Here is an 18,071-nt window from a genome sequence, read left to right as displayed (position 1 = left end):
GCATTCATTTATAGGTACACTTACGTTAAATATCTGTCGTTGACAAATAGATTTTATTACTTACCTTGCCCAAAACATACAAAAAACCTAGATATTTTGTTTAAGTAAATAAATATATAGGTGCTATAAGTGCTGAAACACTTAAGGTACTTATGAGTCTTATGAGCTACATTAAAAAAAATAGTGTGCACAGAATGCTACTAAAAACATTATAATGTAATCGTGACAATTAAAGATAATACAAGATATAGGAAACAAAATTGTAGATACAATTTAAAGTAATGCTACCTCCAGTTATCCCAAACAACATAATTAACTAATTACATAGATACATACAAATGATGATTTTATATTATTATACCATTTAACTATATCGTACGTAAAATACAGGTTTCAGAATAAAATAAGAAATAGTTCACGGTCGTATAATAACACGGCCATAGTAACATGACCTTTTAATGCGAAATATTTGTTTAAAAAAAACTTGCTCTTATAAATACGTCGACTGACGTAGAAGCCGTCAAAAACCAGTAGAAACAGTGGGTACATGATAATTTGTACAGCCACATTTCGTTTCGTATTTAATTGATTAATTCGTTCTATGATTAAGTCAGTGCCGGAATTAGGGGAGGGCAAGCGGGGCTACTGCCTCAAAGCCCTCACAAGAGAGGGCCTCGGGGCAGTAGCTAATCTGGAACGTCTTACCCCTTGAGTGCACATATATTGCGGCAATCTTTACTAATATTATAAATCCGAAAGTAACTGTGTCTGTCTGTCTGTCTGGTTGTCTGGTGGTACGACCAATTTTCGTCAGATAGTGCCACTGTCATTCCAAGGAAGATACGAATTTTCAGTTTTATGTATGTTAGTATATCATATTATTTTCTTTTAAACGCGCGCGAAGCCGCGGGCAAAAACTAGTGTCAATATAAGGGTGGTGGGCAGGAAATTCGGGTCTCAAAGATACCCTCTTTGCCTTTGCAAATTCTCAGGTGGTCGAATTCCCCTTGGATTTTTAATATTTATTCATAATAATATAATGTTATTTAAAACATTATAATATAATGAACTAGTATAAAAAGTAAACCAACCCCACTGTTAAGTGGGTGTCCCGCATGGCGTAGCGGTCCGGAATGTTCCGAGTTCGACCCCCGGGCTGACACGCATCTAAATGATCAAATTATATGCATAAATTATTTACCAACATATACCTTTTACCCGCAACGTCAAAGGTCGATGGCAATAGTGGTTTTTTATGTATCCCTCGGGAACAGTACTTTTTTTCGGGTTAAAAGGTACCCTATGTCCTTTTCTGGACCGCTGAGAACGAGTGTACGATATTCAATGACAATCGTTTTGGTAGTTAAGCCATGAAAGCGGAGCAATTAAACTAACTCTCGCATTTAAAATATTAGTTAGATAGATAGAAAAAAAGAAAAGAAATCATTAATATCAAAATTAGATAAAAATGATAATTTCCGTAATTAATTTAAATTTTAAATTCACGACAAGAGTAGTGATGTAGTAGATTAGTGAATTTCGTGTTCTTTATATAATTTTGATTAACATGATAATATCCTTTATTTAACAAGTTTTGCTAATGGTTATTAAAAGCGAACACTCCAGATTTCATTGTCTTGATATAATGACCTCATCTCATTAAGATATCAAAGAGAACAAAGAATTATGGAATATGGAATTATAGTTTGAAAATTGTATTACTAAGACCGAACAGTATTTAAATCTTAGAATCTAGAAAATTAATTATATAATATTCCTTATTTTAAATCATTAGCTTAAATTGTGATTCATTATTTGTTGGCCACGCTACATGCCCACGTAAGCACGATTACATCACATGAACCATGAACTATGAAGTCATAAACCAAATCAAACAATTCGCGTTTTCCCGCCGCCAATTTGTATTTTTTATATTTTGTTTTGATGGACTTGAATTCTTCCTTTTCAGCTCAACTTTATTTATTTAACAAAGCATTATTGAAATACCCATTTGAATTTTTAATCTCTTTTATTTTAATTGTGTAGACAAAATTATATTCAGCATTTATATTAGTGTAGTCTACCATATCTTTGGTAAAGTTTAGATGGCAGCACGTATTAATGGCAGCATTTTAATTAATGAATTGAAAGTGGATTTTGCATTTGTACCTATAATATAGTAAAATATTCGGCAAACTTTATCTATAAAGAATTATGTAACATTTTCTTAATAATAATATATTAAATTGTGTTTTTAACATAGATTATAAAAAGCTCACCATTTTGCAAAAATATACACTGTCATAACATGTTTTTATGTAATGGCAACAATTTATCAATATCATGATGGACGTTCTTGCGTTTTCATTTCAGTTTTCGGCGCTTCAATGTAGGATACAATAAAAATGTTTGTTTAAAAGAGGGATTTTTAGCATTTTAGTGAAATAGAAAATGGTAACGATTGTTGACGATTTAGATTCTTTAACATTGCAAGAGCAAATTTTCAAGGATGTCAAGTACTACATCTCAGGCGATGTCTCTGAAAGGGTTTGTTTTTGTCGTTTTTCTTGTTTTTATTTTTATTAACAAGGTGGCGTGCGGTTAAACCTGTCCGTTGTTTTATTGTAATTACAGATTATGCTCCTGCTTCAGTCAGGCGGGGCGGAGAACACAAAGTATTTCTCTGACTATGTCACTCATCTAATTTGCGGGCAGAATGCCGCTGATACGGACCTCGACGATGCCCAGGATATTTATCAAATCCCCGCTGTAACGGAAAATTGGGTATTAGCGTGCGCCCGGCTCAAGAGATTGGCGAGTCCTAAACCCTACTTCCCCAATAAGAACAAGGTATTCTCGAACGTCGTCGCCTGCGTCGCGAGGGTCAACTCCACGGATGCGAAGACTCTGTTTGCGCTCATCACGTATCATGGTGGCAAGGTCAAGTTGAATTTGGACTCTCAGTGCACTCACCTCATCTGTGGTTCTGCTGTTGGCAAGAAATATAGTGCTGCGCTCTCCCTGCCTCATAGTATTAAGATTGTGACCCCTGATTGGGTGCTGGAGAGCCTACGGGCCAGAATTCAAGCAGTTGCAGAGGTCTTCCACCCGAAGCTGTTGATAGTGCCACAACCTCCGCCCAAGTCAATGGATCGCATCAGTGCCATCACTGGGTTTGATTTTGAGGAGGGTATTGCGAAAAACGAGGTACCAACTCAAAATATGACGGAAAGCAAAGATGATAGCACTCAAGCTCTGCTAGACAAACTAAAACAAAGGATGCCTTGGAATCACCCACCAACCACTGCCAATTCGTCAGTAGTGATCACGTCAGGTGTAAATTCTATGGGATACACCACTGCTATGTCTACTTCGAGCATTGTCAGTAAGTCAATACCACCTGGTATTGTTACACAGAATGTGCAAATACAAGGAAGTCAAGCTAATACTCAGTTGATGCAGAAATTTGGTCAGAACACCATAGCCTCACAAGGCATCAATGTGCAAGGCCAACAAATTAATTTGCAACAACAGCAGCAGCAACAACAACAACAGACTTACCAGACCCAACAGTCTCAACAGCCTCATGGATTATCTGCAATTCAAATCCAACAACAAAAATTGTTACAACAACATCAGCTCCGGATGCAAATGTTGCAACAGAAGACTATTAGCAATCAACAGAGTCAGCAAGGATTCTCACAGCCAAATGTGTCAGTGGCCCAAATGAACCAGAACATTTCCAGTCAAATTCAACAACATATACAGAGCAACCAGCATCATATACAACAGTCTCAGAACATCAGTCAAAGCCCAGCAACATCAATGAGCTCAGCCCAACAGCAAATTGAAAATATAAGCCAGATGTTGAGTCAGAGTGCCAACAATTTACAACAAGCGCAATTGAATCAACAAAACATGGCAATGAAACAAGGCTTGACTCTCAGCCAGCAGAGCGCAGTGCAAAACATTGCACAGCAGTTAGCGCAGTCCACACAAAATCTGCAGCAGAGCTTACAGAATGCTAAGCTTAATCAGAACTTGGGTCAATCTCAAGTGTTGAATCAGCAGCAAATTCTGAACTCTGGTCAGCAGTTGTCTTCCCAGAATCAAGGATTGATCCAACAACAGACAGTTCAGTCGCTCACAAATCAACAAAACATAAATATGGGTGTTGTTAACCAACAAGGACTAGTAACATCGTCTCAGGGGCAATCGAACCAGAATGTACAGCTGAACCAACTCGTTGGTAACACTACACAACAGTCTGTAATTGGACAACAGATACAAACTGTCCAACAGAATATACAGGGACAACAAGGTGGCAATGTTCCAGTGCAAAGCGCTTGGAGGCAACAAAACATACAAATGGTCCAGAATGTTCAAGGCCAACACCAGATAATCAGGAGTCCATTGGTGCAATCACGGAATCAGAGCCAAGTTATCTTACAACAGCAAATAATGCAAACACAACAACAGGCTTTGATTAGCAATCAACAACAACAATTGAGTCCGCAGCACACAATCCAACAGAACCCACAGCAAATTCTACAACAATCTATTAATTCCCAAGGACAGACCATAAGTCAGACACATCACCAGATATTAGTACAGAAACAGCAGTTGCTCAATGGTTCAGGGCAACAACAGATTGTCCAAACACCACAGCAGGTGTTGATAAACCAGCACACTGGGCAGCAGCAGATCTTGGTGCATGGGAATCAACAAGTGACTTTACAGGGAGGTCAGCAAATTGTTTCCCAAAGTCAGATTGTGCACCAAGGGGGGCAGATTGTTAATCAAGGTGGTCAGCAGATAATTACTCAGGGTGGTCAGCAAGTTTTATCTCAAGGTGGTCAACATGTGATCACACAGCAGGGTCAGCAACACCAAGTTGTGATTGCTCAGTCATCTCAGCAGATTGTGACTCAGTCTGGTCAGCAGATAATTGGTCAGACAGTGGGTCAATCACAGCAAGTGCTGTCACAAGTGCCTCAGTCCCCACAGCCATCTCAGCTCTCTGGTAGCGGTATTCAGCAGATCATCACACATAGTGGTGGACAGCAAATTGTGTCTCCGGGTGGTCAGCAGATAGTGCAAGGGGGTCAGAATGTTGGATGGCAACAGCAACAATATCTGCAGCAAAGGCAGCAACTTGGGCAACCAGGATCCGTTGGACCTAGGGTAAGCACTTGTAAAGATTTGATCTTATAATTCACAATACAATAATAGTTTACAATGTTTTAATGCTGTTTCTTGCTATTATACATAAATATTAACAATGGATTACTTAAAATCAAACTCTAATATAATTCTTAACTGAATCATTTTCTACATGGATTTGTTAACTTTTTTCAATCATTATTGGTTCCGTTACAATAATATCATAACAGGAGAACTATTCAGTCATAAAAAGATAGAACCTCGATTTTAAATTTAAATTTGTGAACAACCTCAAATTGAATTAAATTCCTAACTGAAGTTACTTACAAATGTGTTGCTACCCCTTAGGACAATGTTAGAACACCTCAGATAAGTAAGTCTCACACAAACACAGCAGCACTTAACTCTACTGTTATTAGGCAGGCATAAATGTTGCAGTGGTACCTCCGGAGTCTAACCACAAGGGTTCTACCACTTTCATTTTCACTTTCCATCGACTGTACTTCTCTCCTAAGTCATTCACTCTTGACAGAATGGTCATGGTTTTACAATGATATATGTGTACTTGATGATACTGTCCTTGCAATGCACTACTACACTTATTATATTAAAATATCCAAACCAATAGTTTCTAAGAATAAACAGTACTATTTCACAAAGTATTATCATTATTCTCTATATATTTCTCAACATAACTTCCAGGTGTCATGGACAGCGGGCAGTGGTGGTCGGCAGTTGATCCATCTGGACGCGCAAACTCACGCCCAGTTGCAACAGATGGACCCACAGCAGCGCGCGATGTTCGTAGCTCAGCTGCAGAAGCGACGCCAGCTGTCCATACAGCGGGCGTGTGCGTTGGCCCAACAACAGGTACGTAATAATAAATATACAGTGTAATTTGGTGTATAATTATGTTTGTCTGCCTTAACAGAAGGTTTTAGTATACTTAGCTATGTATAGTCCGCACCAACCTGCTAGTCCGCTCTTAAGTTGTTGCACAAAACTACAAGCATAATATTCAGTAGCAACATATAGTTGTACCGCCTTTAATTTTTCTGCACATCCCTAAGGTTGACTGGGACAAAATGCTATTTAGCAATAAGTCCGCCTTTTGCACCACATTGTTTTTAACATGGTCAATAAAGAGTAAATAAATAAATAAGGGCATACTAACACAGCTATGTACCCGCGGGCGAGAGCGGGCAGCGGTCGGTGCCGGGGGGGTGCCGCGCTGTCTTCGTCCCGCTATTATCTTCAATTTGCTATTCGACGCGACTCATGTCTATATTCAGAGCGGACTAGCAGTTTAGCGCGGACTTTACTTATATTTTATATATAGTCGCGGAATACAGACGAATAGACGTGATTACGTGTGTGACGTTAACCTACTTGGGTATATTTGGTATTCACCACGGTGCTCGTCCATTCTCCATAGGATATAGGTTTTTTCAGCAGGGCAATAGACTAGGTGTCTATACTGGTTCACGGCGTTTACACTGTCGTCATAATTGGGCGCTTAGCTCGCCATTGATGGGCGAGTCACTCGTGGTTTCGCCGAGAGACAAGGAGTGTTTCCGAGAATTTTTTTTTTTATAATAGGGGAGTAGCAGACGAGCAAGCAGTCCACCTGATGGTAAGTGGCTACTGCCGCCCATAAACATCTGTCATCAACCCCAGATAGGATTAGATATACCTACCTGAGGTCGGCCGATGCGACGCACCGCTTCACCTGAGGACTAAGCTGGAACGCCTCTGAAAAGTATGTCTCCCTTACCACACCCTTCAAACCAGAACACAGCAGCGCTTAACACTGCTGTTATAAGGCAGAAACCGCCGGAGTCGAACCACAAAGGGGTCCTACCACCTTCAACATATATAAGTGTTGCATAATAATCGACAAAATATTTAAAATTCCAGCAACCGGGCGTAGTGTCGGGCTCTCCGGGCGCGCAGTCCCCGGCGCCGGCGCCGCAGAGCGTCACCTTCATCCGCAGCCAGCTGCCGCCCGGCCTCTCACAGCAGCAACAGGTATCTTGCTACCTAACTTGTAAGATTTTGTAAACACATCATATACCGCTGTTTGGTACGTGTCTCTTCTTAGAGAGATAACTATTTAGGCCATAGTTCACTACGCTGACGAAGTACATTGGTAGATTTGCCACTTAAGTTTACACGCTTTTGAAAACCTTTGAAATAGAACGTTTTTTTTAAGAATCTCCAGGCGTGTAGGTTTCCTTATGGTGTCCTTCTTGTTTAAAACAAGTGATATTTATTTGTTTTACGCACATAATTCCCAAAAATTCGAAACCTGACATTCGCCTCGGAAACTCAGATGAAGAGATCGCATATCATACTTACTAGGCTATACCTGCTTATATTTTCTGTCTTAGATGCCATTCGATAATGTTACAATCGATTCTATTCTTTGATTCCATATATTTTTTCTTCTAATATACATACACTAATAATAATTAATCGCGACATGTAATACTTCCGTAATAATCCGAATACATTTTCCACTATTTTCATGTAGTTTCATTATTTATTATTAGTTCATTGCCAATGCTTCTATTAACACATTAATTGCGATACTACAATTTGTTGACTACATTTTCATCATCATCATCATCATCAACCCATTACTGTCCCACTGCTGGGCACGGGTCTCCTCTCAGAATGAGAAGGATTAGGCCATAGTCCACCGCGCTGGCCAAGTGCGTATTGGTAGACTTCACATACATTTGAGATTTTTTTTTTTATAAATCTCTCAGGTATGCAGGTTTCCTCGCGATGTTTTCCTTCACCGTTTAAGCAAGTGATAATTAATTTCACTACATTTTGCAAACAATAAAATATGTAATAATAACTTTAAAATATAGGGTTTTTAAATTAATATTCAATATTAAAACTGTGTTTATCTTTAACTATGTTATTGGATATTAGATTATCACTGATATTATATTATATTTGGATATTACATTGATCACTGTAGAGTGAAGACCAATATGATAGGTCCAACGAAGATTCGGCAAGTGTGATAACATTTCTTATTTATATACTCTTTCTATATATATTTCATGAGTAAAATATTGTTTTTTTTTCAAATTTAGTATAGTAAGTAAGCCATAGAATAAAAAGTGGTTTGCAAGTTCTTATATTAATATCAGGAATATAACAAAATGCTAAAACAATGAAAGAGTAAAGTTTTTATTTATAACAAGGAAAAAGTTAGATATATGCTTTAATCCAAATCTCAGTTGATTTCTAAGTTCTTTTTTTTTATTAAACGGTGTGTAAAACATTTCCGGAAGGTGCAATGGCTGCAGCAGCAGGGCGCGCGCGCCGCGCTGCCCGCCGCCGCGCCCGCGCCGCCGCCCGGTGAGACCACACACACGTGACACTTGACACACTTAACACACTTCGACCCCTCCTACAGTCCGATTCATAATTAGGTGTCGAAAATGTAAACAAAGGTGTTGACCTATTAAGAAAATTCGTTTCAAATGGTAGTTTCTTATTTTTGACGATATTAAAGTAATACATTGATGATAAAATAACAATATAAATAAATTAAGATCAATTCAACTCAATTTCATTCCATACAGTAATATTAAAAAAATCAAGTTTTTTGGTAGAAAATTAAAATATGATAATAGTAACACAATCGCGATCCAAAACATTTTTTGTGCCGCCATTTTTAAGTTTCGTAGCCGTAATTTTTCATTTTCGTGATTTTGGTTGGACTCTAATGTTTTCTCGATTTCATAGCGCGTTTGTTAAATTATGTGTAGTTGATAAAGTTTTTTTTTTGGTGAGTTTAATGTGTTTGTTTCTTTTTAATTTGTAAAGGTTTACAATACCTGTTATCGCATTTTGACAATGACATTTCTTTGTTTACATTTTGGGCACCTAATTATGAATCAGACTATACATATAATATCGTAACTGCAAAATGACAAATTTACAGGAGAGCGTTTCAGAGTTTCGAATATGCTAAAATGCGAATAAAATTTGCATTTCTTCAGGTATCTCTATGAAATTCGGTATATATGTCTTATTTTATACGTTTTATAACGTTACTTGCGTCGATAAAACACATAAAAATAAGGCAATTTATGCAATAAAAACGAAAAGGTACTTTTGTGGGTTACGATATTATACCTAGGAGGGGTTGATTTAAAACTCCACATCCTTCAAACCAGAACACGCTGTTGTTTTCTGGTAAGGGATACATATTTTTTCGAGTCATTCCAGCTGAGTTCTGAGATAGCAGCGCGTTTGTGGCTGATCTCAGGTGGGGGTCGTAGGTTGATTGCAGATGTCCATGGACCCTTCTGTGTTCGACTTTATAAATTTAAATATAACACATCTGTGGCTAACTTCAGGTTGGATCTGATCTTATTTAGGGTTGATTACAGATTTCCATGGGCGGTAGAAAGCTTACCATGGGGTAAACATAAGTATCCCTTGCTTCATTGCTTGCTTGTATTTCAGTTATTTATATAAATGTAACCACAAATTTACCTTCAGTTATTTAAATCTTTTTAAATATTATGTTTCCATTTATGTTTGTTAAATTTTGTATGAGTAATTTTAAGTAAATGATAAATTATGCTTCTTTGTTATACTCTTTTGTGGGTAAAAGCTATGTAAAAACATAATTATTATAAACGATTATTGTAGATTGTTATTAGAAACTATGATAGGATAGTAAGTTTTGAATACAGCCCACCTGATTTTAAATAATCTTTATATTATATTATATTTAAGTAAACTTAGAGAAGAAATATATTCCACCCTTTTTAATAATGTTGCACTACTAACCAATATCAATACTGGAATAGCTTGTATACCAATGCTACTATGTAACAACATCCGTATATTAAAACGTAAGGCTGGTCATAATCACATTGCTATAGTTGGGCCATTACGAACGCCATAAATCATTTTTATCAGGTCTCTCGCTTACACTTAGAGGCATATCGGAACTCCCGCTCGCACTTCTAATGTTGTGTGTAACAACTAAGAGATTTGTCGATAGTCAATAGCAGGCAATCAAGGAAAGGTGAAGGAAATAATGCAAAATATTTTTTAGATTGTATTTCTAATAACCGCTTTTAAAACAAACAGTATATCAAATGTTATACGACTTGGCATATCTTTATCGATAACGAGTTGTCCTACATTGTCTCATTCCTTTGACGACACGTTTTATGACTCGGGTCGCACGTTCGTAATGGCCCATCCATAGAAGTTTCAATGTACTTACATTTAAGGCGGCTATTACAGTCCTCTGGAGTAGGAACAAATCTTTGATTGGCTTCATGTATAATCTCTGGGTTTCACCTGAAGTTGATAACAGATGTTCAGTAGCGCAAGTGCTGCTTACCATCTGGTGGAATTTTTTTTTGCTAGAATATAAAACAGTATGTGCTTGACAAAATCTTTACTATTCTTCTTATCTCCTTCATTCTATTTATTCATTTCTAATTATGAGCTAATTGAATTAACTCACCGCTTATTTCTGCTCACATTTTTTGTTGCTTACTGCAATTTGTATGTTTGTTGTTATTATTTGTAATCCGAATACATTTTCCACTATTTTCATGTAGTTTCATTATTTATTGTTAGTTCATTGCCAATGCTTCTATTAACACATTAATTGCGACACTACAATTTGTGGACTACATTTTCATCATCATCATCAACAACCCATTACTGTCCCACTACTGGGCACGGGTTTCCTTTCAGAATGAGAAGGATTAGGCCATAGTCCACCGCGCTGGCCAAGTGCGTATTGGTAGACTTCACATACATTTGAGATTTTTTTTTTATAAATCTCTCAGGTATGCAGGTTTCCTCACGATGTTTTCCTTCACCGTTTAAGCAAGTGATAATTAATTTCACTACATTTTGCAAACAATAAAATATGTAATAATAACTTTAAAATATAGGGTTTTTAAATTAAGATTCAATATTAAAACTGTGTTTATCTTTAACTATGTTATTGGATATTAGATTATCACTGATATTATATTATATTTGGATATTACATTGATCACTGTAGAGTGAAGACCAATATGATAGGTCCAACGAAGATTCGGCAAGTGTGATAACATTTCTTATTTATATACTGTTTCTATATATATTTCATGAGTAAAATATTGTTTTTTCAAATTTAGTATAGTAAGTAAGCCATAGAATAAAAAGTGGTTTGCAAGTTCTTACATTAATATCAGGAATATAACAAAATGCTAAAACAATGAAAGAGTAAACTTTTTATTTATAACAAGGAAAAAGTTAGATATATGCTGTAATCCAAATCTTAGTTGATTTCTGAGTAATTTTTTTTAATTCTCCAAGAGTTCAATAGCACAAGATAAAAATATGTTAACTCAGTGGCGTTGTCACCATAAAGCTTATTTCAAATCCCTCTGCTCTCACAATTTCAGTTACATTAGAAATCTTCCACTGAAAATCAAGGCGTCACTTACACGTCGACTTAGAAATTTTGGTATTCAGATTCCGCTCATGCATAAGGATCTGAAGTGACGCATCTACACTGATCAAAAATTATAATCCACATTCGTTACGTCCACGATTTCTAAAGGCATACAGTTAACCCAAGTTATACAGACCACGGTTTCTTAAACACACGTAAATTTACTTGTACAATTCCTCTTTGGTCAAATATTTTTTTTAAACACAGTTTATTAGAAATAAGGCATATCTAAGATATTTCTGCGTCACAAATTCAATTCTGGAGTATTCTCAAGAATGAGTGACGAGTGTATGTTCGAATAGGTGCATTTTGACTGAGAATTCGCGATTCGTATTGAAATATGGATTTAGATGACACGGGATGTAAGTAAAATTTGTTTTTACTGTTAAAATTTTATTTCTTTTGGGTTTTAGGTAGTGGGTATTGGGTGTTACTTAGTTTGTATTTTACTATTGTAAATGTTGGATTTAAATAATGAACATTTATAGTGGGTTATGGCAAAAGAAATAATTTGGTAGAGCTATGATTTTTTTATTGATAGAATTTGGTGATAAAATTGTTAAACTAATTGAAATAGTTATCATTTTTGATTGTACATAGTTGTCCATGATATGTATAATCCTAAGCATGAAATATTTTATAAAACTTTGAAAGAAAGGTGGTAGGTATTTCGAAGTAAAGTATCACTTCGAAATACCTTCAATCTATCGTGATTGAAGAAGTATCTTTAATCACGTCATGAAAGGGAAACAAGTAGCGGTGCAACGGTGTAGCGTTTTGTAAGGGGATTGGTTAGGCTACAGGTGGTTAGATAATGATATTGAAGTTTAATTGTTTATTATCGATTTGTAGGTTTTAAATACGGAATACGGAATATGGATAGGATACGATATGATATGTACTCGTACAAATCATTTTGTATTCTTTATGTTTTGTATAAGTTTCATTTCTTGCGCGTAACCTTAGTAAAAGTAGGTATTTTGACGACTTAGATTGGATAAAATATTATCCGTACATACGTCGTGTGAGTACACAATAATACGAATTCCTACATGGGGGCGGAGTTGCGTGCGGGACGCTTGTTTACAATCAAACATTTAAAATATATATTGTCAAGCTCTTTTGACTAATGTATACTTGTAATTTGTGCGTTTGTGTTTCATGTATGTTTTAGTCTACTTGTAATGTACTGTGAATAAGGCATGTATATATGTGTCTATACAAATAACTATTAATATTAATTAGATTGTTGTATAAATATCATTGTGTTAGTGTTTCGTGTTGTTGTTGTCGTAATCGGGGACTAAATTATTTTAGCTTGTTTAAATAATGTCGATCTTTGGTGACTGAAACATTAGATAGATTGAATAATTATTAATATTAATAACAGGTGTTAGGGGACATTTTCAGATATCTATGTTTTGTAGGTAAAATGTGACAGGTTGATAGTTAGTAAAGTTAATTACACATTACTAATGAGTTTTACTTGTATATTATGGTAATTGATTATCGTGTTACCTGTAGTGGGTGGTGCGGTGGGCGGTACCGTGGGCGCGGTGGGTGGAGCTACAGTGGGCGGGGCGGTGGAGACGTCGCTGCTGCAGCGGCAGCAGTACCAGCGGCTGCAGCAGCTGCAGGCGCAGCGGGACCACGCGGCGCATCATCACGCTGCGGCTAAACAGGTATGACACTTGTTTATGATTTTAGACCAGAATTATCGCGGAATTGAGACATTTTACTACGTAAGATCCATATTGTGAATACCCATTACATAGTAAAATATAGCACTTGTTGTCAAAGCATTATTGTCTTACTGCTAAACACTGTTAGACTTTTGAAGTGGTAACTTCTTATGGGAAGGTAAACCGCTTCGTTACCTAGCGCGTTACGGCGTCGGTCTATTTGGCTTCTCTTTCTCTCATGCATACGGCAGTCGCAGACAGGCTCCTCCTCATCTCTTACTCTAACCCACAGCGCTAGCCGTATTTCGGACAGATTAAAATACAAAATTTATGAAATGGCGTAAGCTTTTCTAAAGTTTAAAAATTAACAGTTTAACTTAGTTTGAGTTATCACTTTTTTCGGGCGACCCGAGACGCATTAGTTTTTTTTTTTATTATTTAATGAAAACGGCGAATAAGCATAATAATATTTTACCACCACATATATAGGGAACCTTATCGTAATAAGCACGAGTAACATTTTTGTTGTTCTGCATAGTCAAATGTAGCATTAGTAACAATGTGTCGGTGGTCGGCAGGTGGCGCCGGTGGCGCAGCACGTGGCGGCGCCGCTGCAGGAGCAGCAGGTGGACGCGCTGCTCACGCCGCCCACGCCTGACCAGCAACAAGGTAACGCACGCTATTGACGGCCTTGGGCAAGTCTCTTTTATATTGCTCAACGCGTTTCTCACAAAACGCCCAAGCTTTTTACACACGCGAAAGTTACGAATGCGACACGGTTTTCCGTTAGGCCCAATTTGGATCACAGTGACCCTTGGATTGCAGTGTTCTTGGATTGCGGTGGTGGATTTCGGTGATTACGGATTGCAGTGCAGGACCCCCGGTTGGAGACCAAGGTTACCGCTGGAGAGCTCCGCACTAGAGCGAGAGGTAAGACCCGAGTACCCCCCATTCTATCTTTTTGCGAATACCCTCCGCAGGCTTGCTTTGGGGTGCGAGTGAGAAAGCACCATTGTGTGCCTCCGAACACTACCCTCCTTTATTGGATAAAGAAGGGTGTGCTGGAGAGACCGCGCGTCAAGAAGAAACGTCGTCCGTCGCTGGCACCCTCACTGGGCTTTGCACCAGCGCACTTCACCCGGTGGGGGGATGGCCGCGCGGCGACCGAAAAAGGAGGAGGAGACGCGCCGGTCCTCCGGCGCTCCCTCGACATCCGTGGATGAGGGTAGGCGCATAATGGTGCGCGACTTGTTCGCGCCCCCTAGCGAGCCAACTCGTCCAGCGGAGGACCCCCTGCACACGATGTTCGTGCGCGGGGGAAGACGGGGTACTCGGAGGCGCGTAGCCTGCCGGGAGGTCCCACTGCCGACCACCAGGCCGGAGTCGGACGCACCCCCCGAATTACCTGAACCCGAACAAGAAGAAGGCCCCGGACAGGACATGCCGACGCTGGACCCAGAACCAGCACCTGCAACAACACCACCTAAGAGGGCGAGTAAAATCCCGAGACGGGTCTCGCCCTCAGACCCAATATTGGAGAGACCAGCCAAATTGCAGGTGCTGGAAGCGTCAACAGGGACGTCCTCGGAATACGAGGATAGCGTGGAGGAGCAGAGCGCTGGCGTGGAGGCTGCTGCTGCTGTGAAGGTCATCGCGCACCGGTCACCCCCGCGTTCCCCCTCCCCATCCCCCCCGCCCCCGAGGGCACCCTCCGTCGAGGCCGGCCTCGACTCAACCTCGTATGTACAGATGGCATCGAGGTCGTCACCGTCCGGCCACACGGAGGCCACTGAAAACCCATCCATTCCCGCCCAGCCCCCTACCCTTCCTACCCGCGAAGCCGCGAACGAATTGTTTTTAAGCGTAAGTAGGGTTAGGGTTATTGACGAACCGGCCTCGCCTAGTGGCTTGAGGCAGGGCGTCACCTATGCTGCGGCAATGACAACTCAGGCGCCACGTAGTGCGCCCACCTCACCATCCCCGACAACAGCGGCTGCTGATGCAGCGCCGCGTTCACCCGTCGTTGGTGGACCATCCCAGGGTCCTCGTGCAGACGACAGGCCTAAGGGCTACCCCCCCATTGTGGTGGAGCGGTTCCCGAACTGGACGCAGCACTTCGAGGTGCTGCGAGCCCGATTGGGTCGCGCGCCGAGCGCACGGCCCTATGGACGAGGGATAAGGTTTATCCCTCAGACGCCCGAGGAGTACCGGACGGTCCAGGCGTTCCTGACCGACCTAGCAGGCACAGAGCCAGATCTCTCCTGGTTCTGTTATACGCCGCGCGAGAACCGCCCCACTAAGGTGGCTGTGTGGGGACTGCCGGCGGATACGAACCCGGAGAGAGTTTGCGGGGCGCTCAGGGCGCTTGGATTTCCGGTACGTTTCGGGACGTACATCCCACCGAGGCGAGGACGCCCGGGTTGCACGTTTCACGTGCAGATGGACCACTTGGGCCAGGAGGAGCTCGCCCGCCTTTACAGGGTGGACGAGCTACTTAACATGCCGGGGGTGGTTGTCGAGGCGTGGAGGGGCCGAGGCGGCCCGGCCCAGTGCCACCGCTGCCAAGGCTTCGGCCACGCCTCGTACAATTGCTTCAAGCAGCCGAAGTGCGTCCGTTGCGCGCAGTCTCATGCAACTCGGGACTGTCCCCTACCGCGCGATGCCCAAGCCAAGTGCGCCAACTGCCATGGACCGCACATGGCCAATGATAGGCGATGTGCGGTTCTTAGGAGAGTGGCGCGGGCTAAAAGCATCGCGCTACCACCACCCATTCCCGGCCCTCGTCAACAGCGGGGCGCCGCACCCGCTCCGGCGCCCCCAGTCAGGAGCCGTGCGCCGCCCACCGCAGTGGGGCCCTCAGTGCGGCATGTGGAGGAGTATGAACCCGCGGCCGGTGCATCTCTAATGGCACCAGCGAGGCGCCCGACGTCTGCTAAGCGTAAAAGGCATAACAGGCGTCGGAACGCTGCGCGTCTTAGGAACCAGAGGGAGACCCGGCGGGTACCCCTCGCCGAGTCGACCCCCCAGCCGATGGAGACCGAACATCAGGCTCCAGAGACGCACCCGGCCGCGGGGCCAGCCCCCACTCCGGCAGTGGAGCCGGCCCGGGTACAGGTAGTACCTGAGTCCGCGCCGGCCCTACAGCCGCGACAGCCCGCTCCGCGCCCCCGCCGTGCCCAACTCCCGGCCCAGCCTGTCGTCGAGGAGGGCACCGGCCGCAGGAGACCGCAGAGGCGGCTAAGGATCGAGGAACCGGAGGAGCGACCAACACCCCGCCCCCGTCAGACCACAACACCGGTCGCCGTTGCGCGGCCCTTTCGTGCCCTCGGGCTTGACACGCCCGCAGATGCCCTTGTCACAGCAGTGCAGTCCATCTGCGAGGCAGTGGCCCGGCACCCGGACTTGGTTGCGGCCGTGCAACGGATTGTCTCAGACGTCCTCGGGGTCCAGTGCAGCGTCCCTCAGGGTGCTGTACTGGAATCCGGGCGGCGTCAGTAGACACCAGCAAGCGCTGCGTGGTCTCATACAGGCGCAGGACATTCACGTCGTGCTCCTGGGTGAGACCAAGCTGCGTGCAGGCCTCGATCTAAGGCTACCTAATTACCACGTGTACCGGCGTGACGAACAGACGCCCGCGGGATTTCCTTTTAGGGGAACCGCGGTTGCGGTTCGACACGACCTGGTACACGAGGAATTGCCACACCCGCCGTTCACCCACACGCGCTCCATAGGGGTAGCGTTGAGTGCGGCGGGAAGGGACCTGCGACTCTATGCGGCGTATCGCCCGCCAGGTCCCCAATTTGACCCGCAGGACATCTCGAACATCATGGATGGTGGTGCTCCGACCTTGGTGGCTGGTGACCTCAACGCCAAGCACTTGGCTTGGGGGTCCAGAGTCATCAGTCCCGTGGGACGGAAGCTGTATGAAGACTCCGAGGCTAAAGGCTATGAGGTACAGGGTCCTGAGGCCCCTACCCATATCCCCTCGGACGAGTCCCACCGCCCAGATGTCCTGGACATCATACTCCACAAGGATCTCGCGTGTCCAGTCCATGTGGAGGTGTTGTATGACCTGGACACACAACACCTGCCCATATTGGTCGTTCTTGGCCTTGGGGCGGCGTGTGTGGAACCCCCCAGACTCCGCAGCAAGACGGACTGGGATAAGTTTAAAAACACTTTAAATTCCATTAAGTTTAGCGGCTCGCTCTCCTCCGCCGAGGGGGTCGAAGCCGCCACCGAGGCGGTTCAAACCTCAATTATTAATGCCCTGGCGGCTTCGACTTCGCAGTCCCCTGTGGAGACGGGCCGCTACAGTACACCACTCCCAGTCCGTCTTAGCGAAATGCTCGCTAAGAAGCGTAAGCTGCGCGAGCTCTGGGCGCGCACACGTTGTCCCCGGGTCAAGCGCGACCTGAATGCGTTGGCCGAGCGGCTGTCTGCTGAGATGGCGGAGCTGCGAGGGGCCACCTGGGAGATGAGAATCGACCAGGCTGGCGAGTCGCAAACGTCTCTCCATCATCTCAATAGACAGCTGACTCGTGCTAAGGTCCCCGTCACCCCTCTCCTAGATGGCGGGGGGAGGCGGGTCCACGCAGCGAAGGACCGCGCGGAGATACTTGCGGAGTATATGGAAGAGCAGTTCTCGCCCCATCCACCCGCACAGTCAGCCTCCGCGCATCACGAGGATGTAGGGCGTAGAGTAGGGGATCTTCTTAGGGACC

The 18,071-nt window shown here is 42.7% G+C and overlaps 1 protein-coding gene across 1 annotated transcript in view; it reads left to right on the top strand.

The window, feature by feature from the left end:
- The first annotated feature begins 2,331 nt into the window (after window positions 1–2,331).
- Window positions 2,332–18,071, top strand: part of Ptip (PAX transcription activation domain interacting protein) — a 32,063-nt gene continuing 16,323 nt past the window's right edge. The window contains exons 1-7 of the mRNA XM_073078180.1: window positions 2,332–2,547; window positions 2,635–5,184; window positions 5,866–6,033; window positions 7,081–7,191; window positions 8,475–8,541; window positions 13,190–13,347; window positions 13,926–14,016. Of these exons, the coding sequence (XP_072934281.1) occupies window positions 2,452–2,547; window positions 2,635–5,184; window positions 5,866–6,033; window positions 7,081–7,191; window positions 8,475–8,541; window positions 13,190–13,347; window positions 13,926–14,016 (3,241 nt within the window). The 5' untranslated portion in view covers window positions 2,332–2,451. The remainder of the gene's footprint in view (window positions 2,548–2,634; window positions 5,185–5,865; window positions 6,034–7,080; window positions 7,192–8,474; window positions 8,542–13,189; window positions 13,348–13,925; window positions 14,017–18,071) is intronic.

This window comes from Epargyreus clarus, unplaced genomic scaffold (genome assembly GCF_041222505.1).
Source record: "Epargyreus clarus isolate Ecla_fem2 unplaced genomic scaffold, WU_Ecla_fem_2.2 ptg000012l, whole genome shotgun sequence".
Classification (NCBI taxonomy): domain Eukaryota; kingdom Metazoa; phylum Arthropoda; class Insecta; order Lepidoptera; family Hesperiidae; genus Epargyreus; species Epargyreus clarus.
Note: the sequence above shows the minus strand (reverse complement) of the source record. Positions and strands in the feature narration are given on the sequence as shown.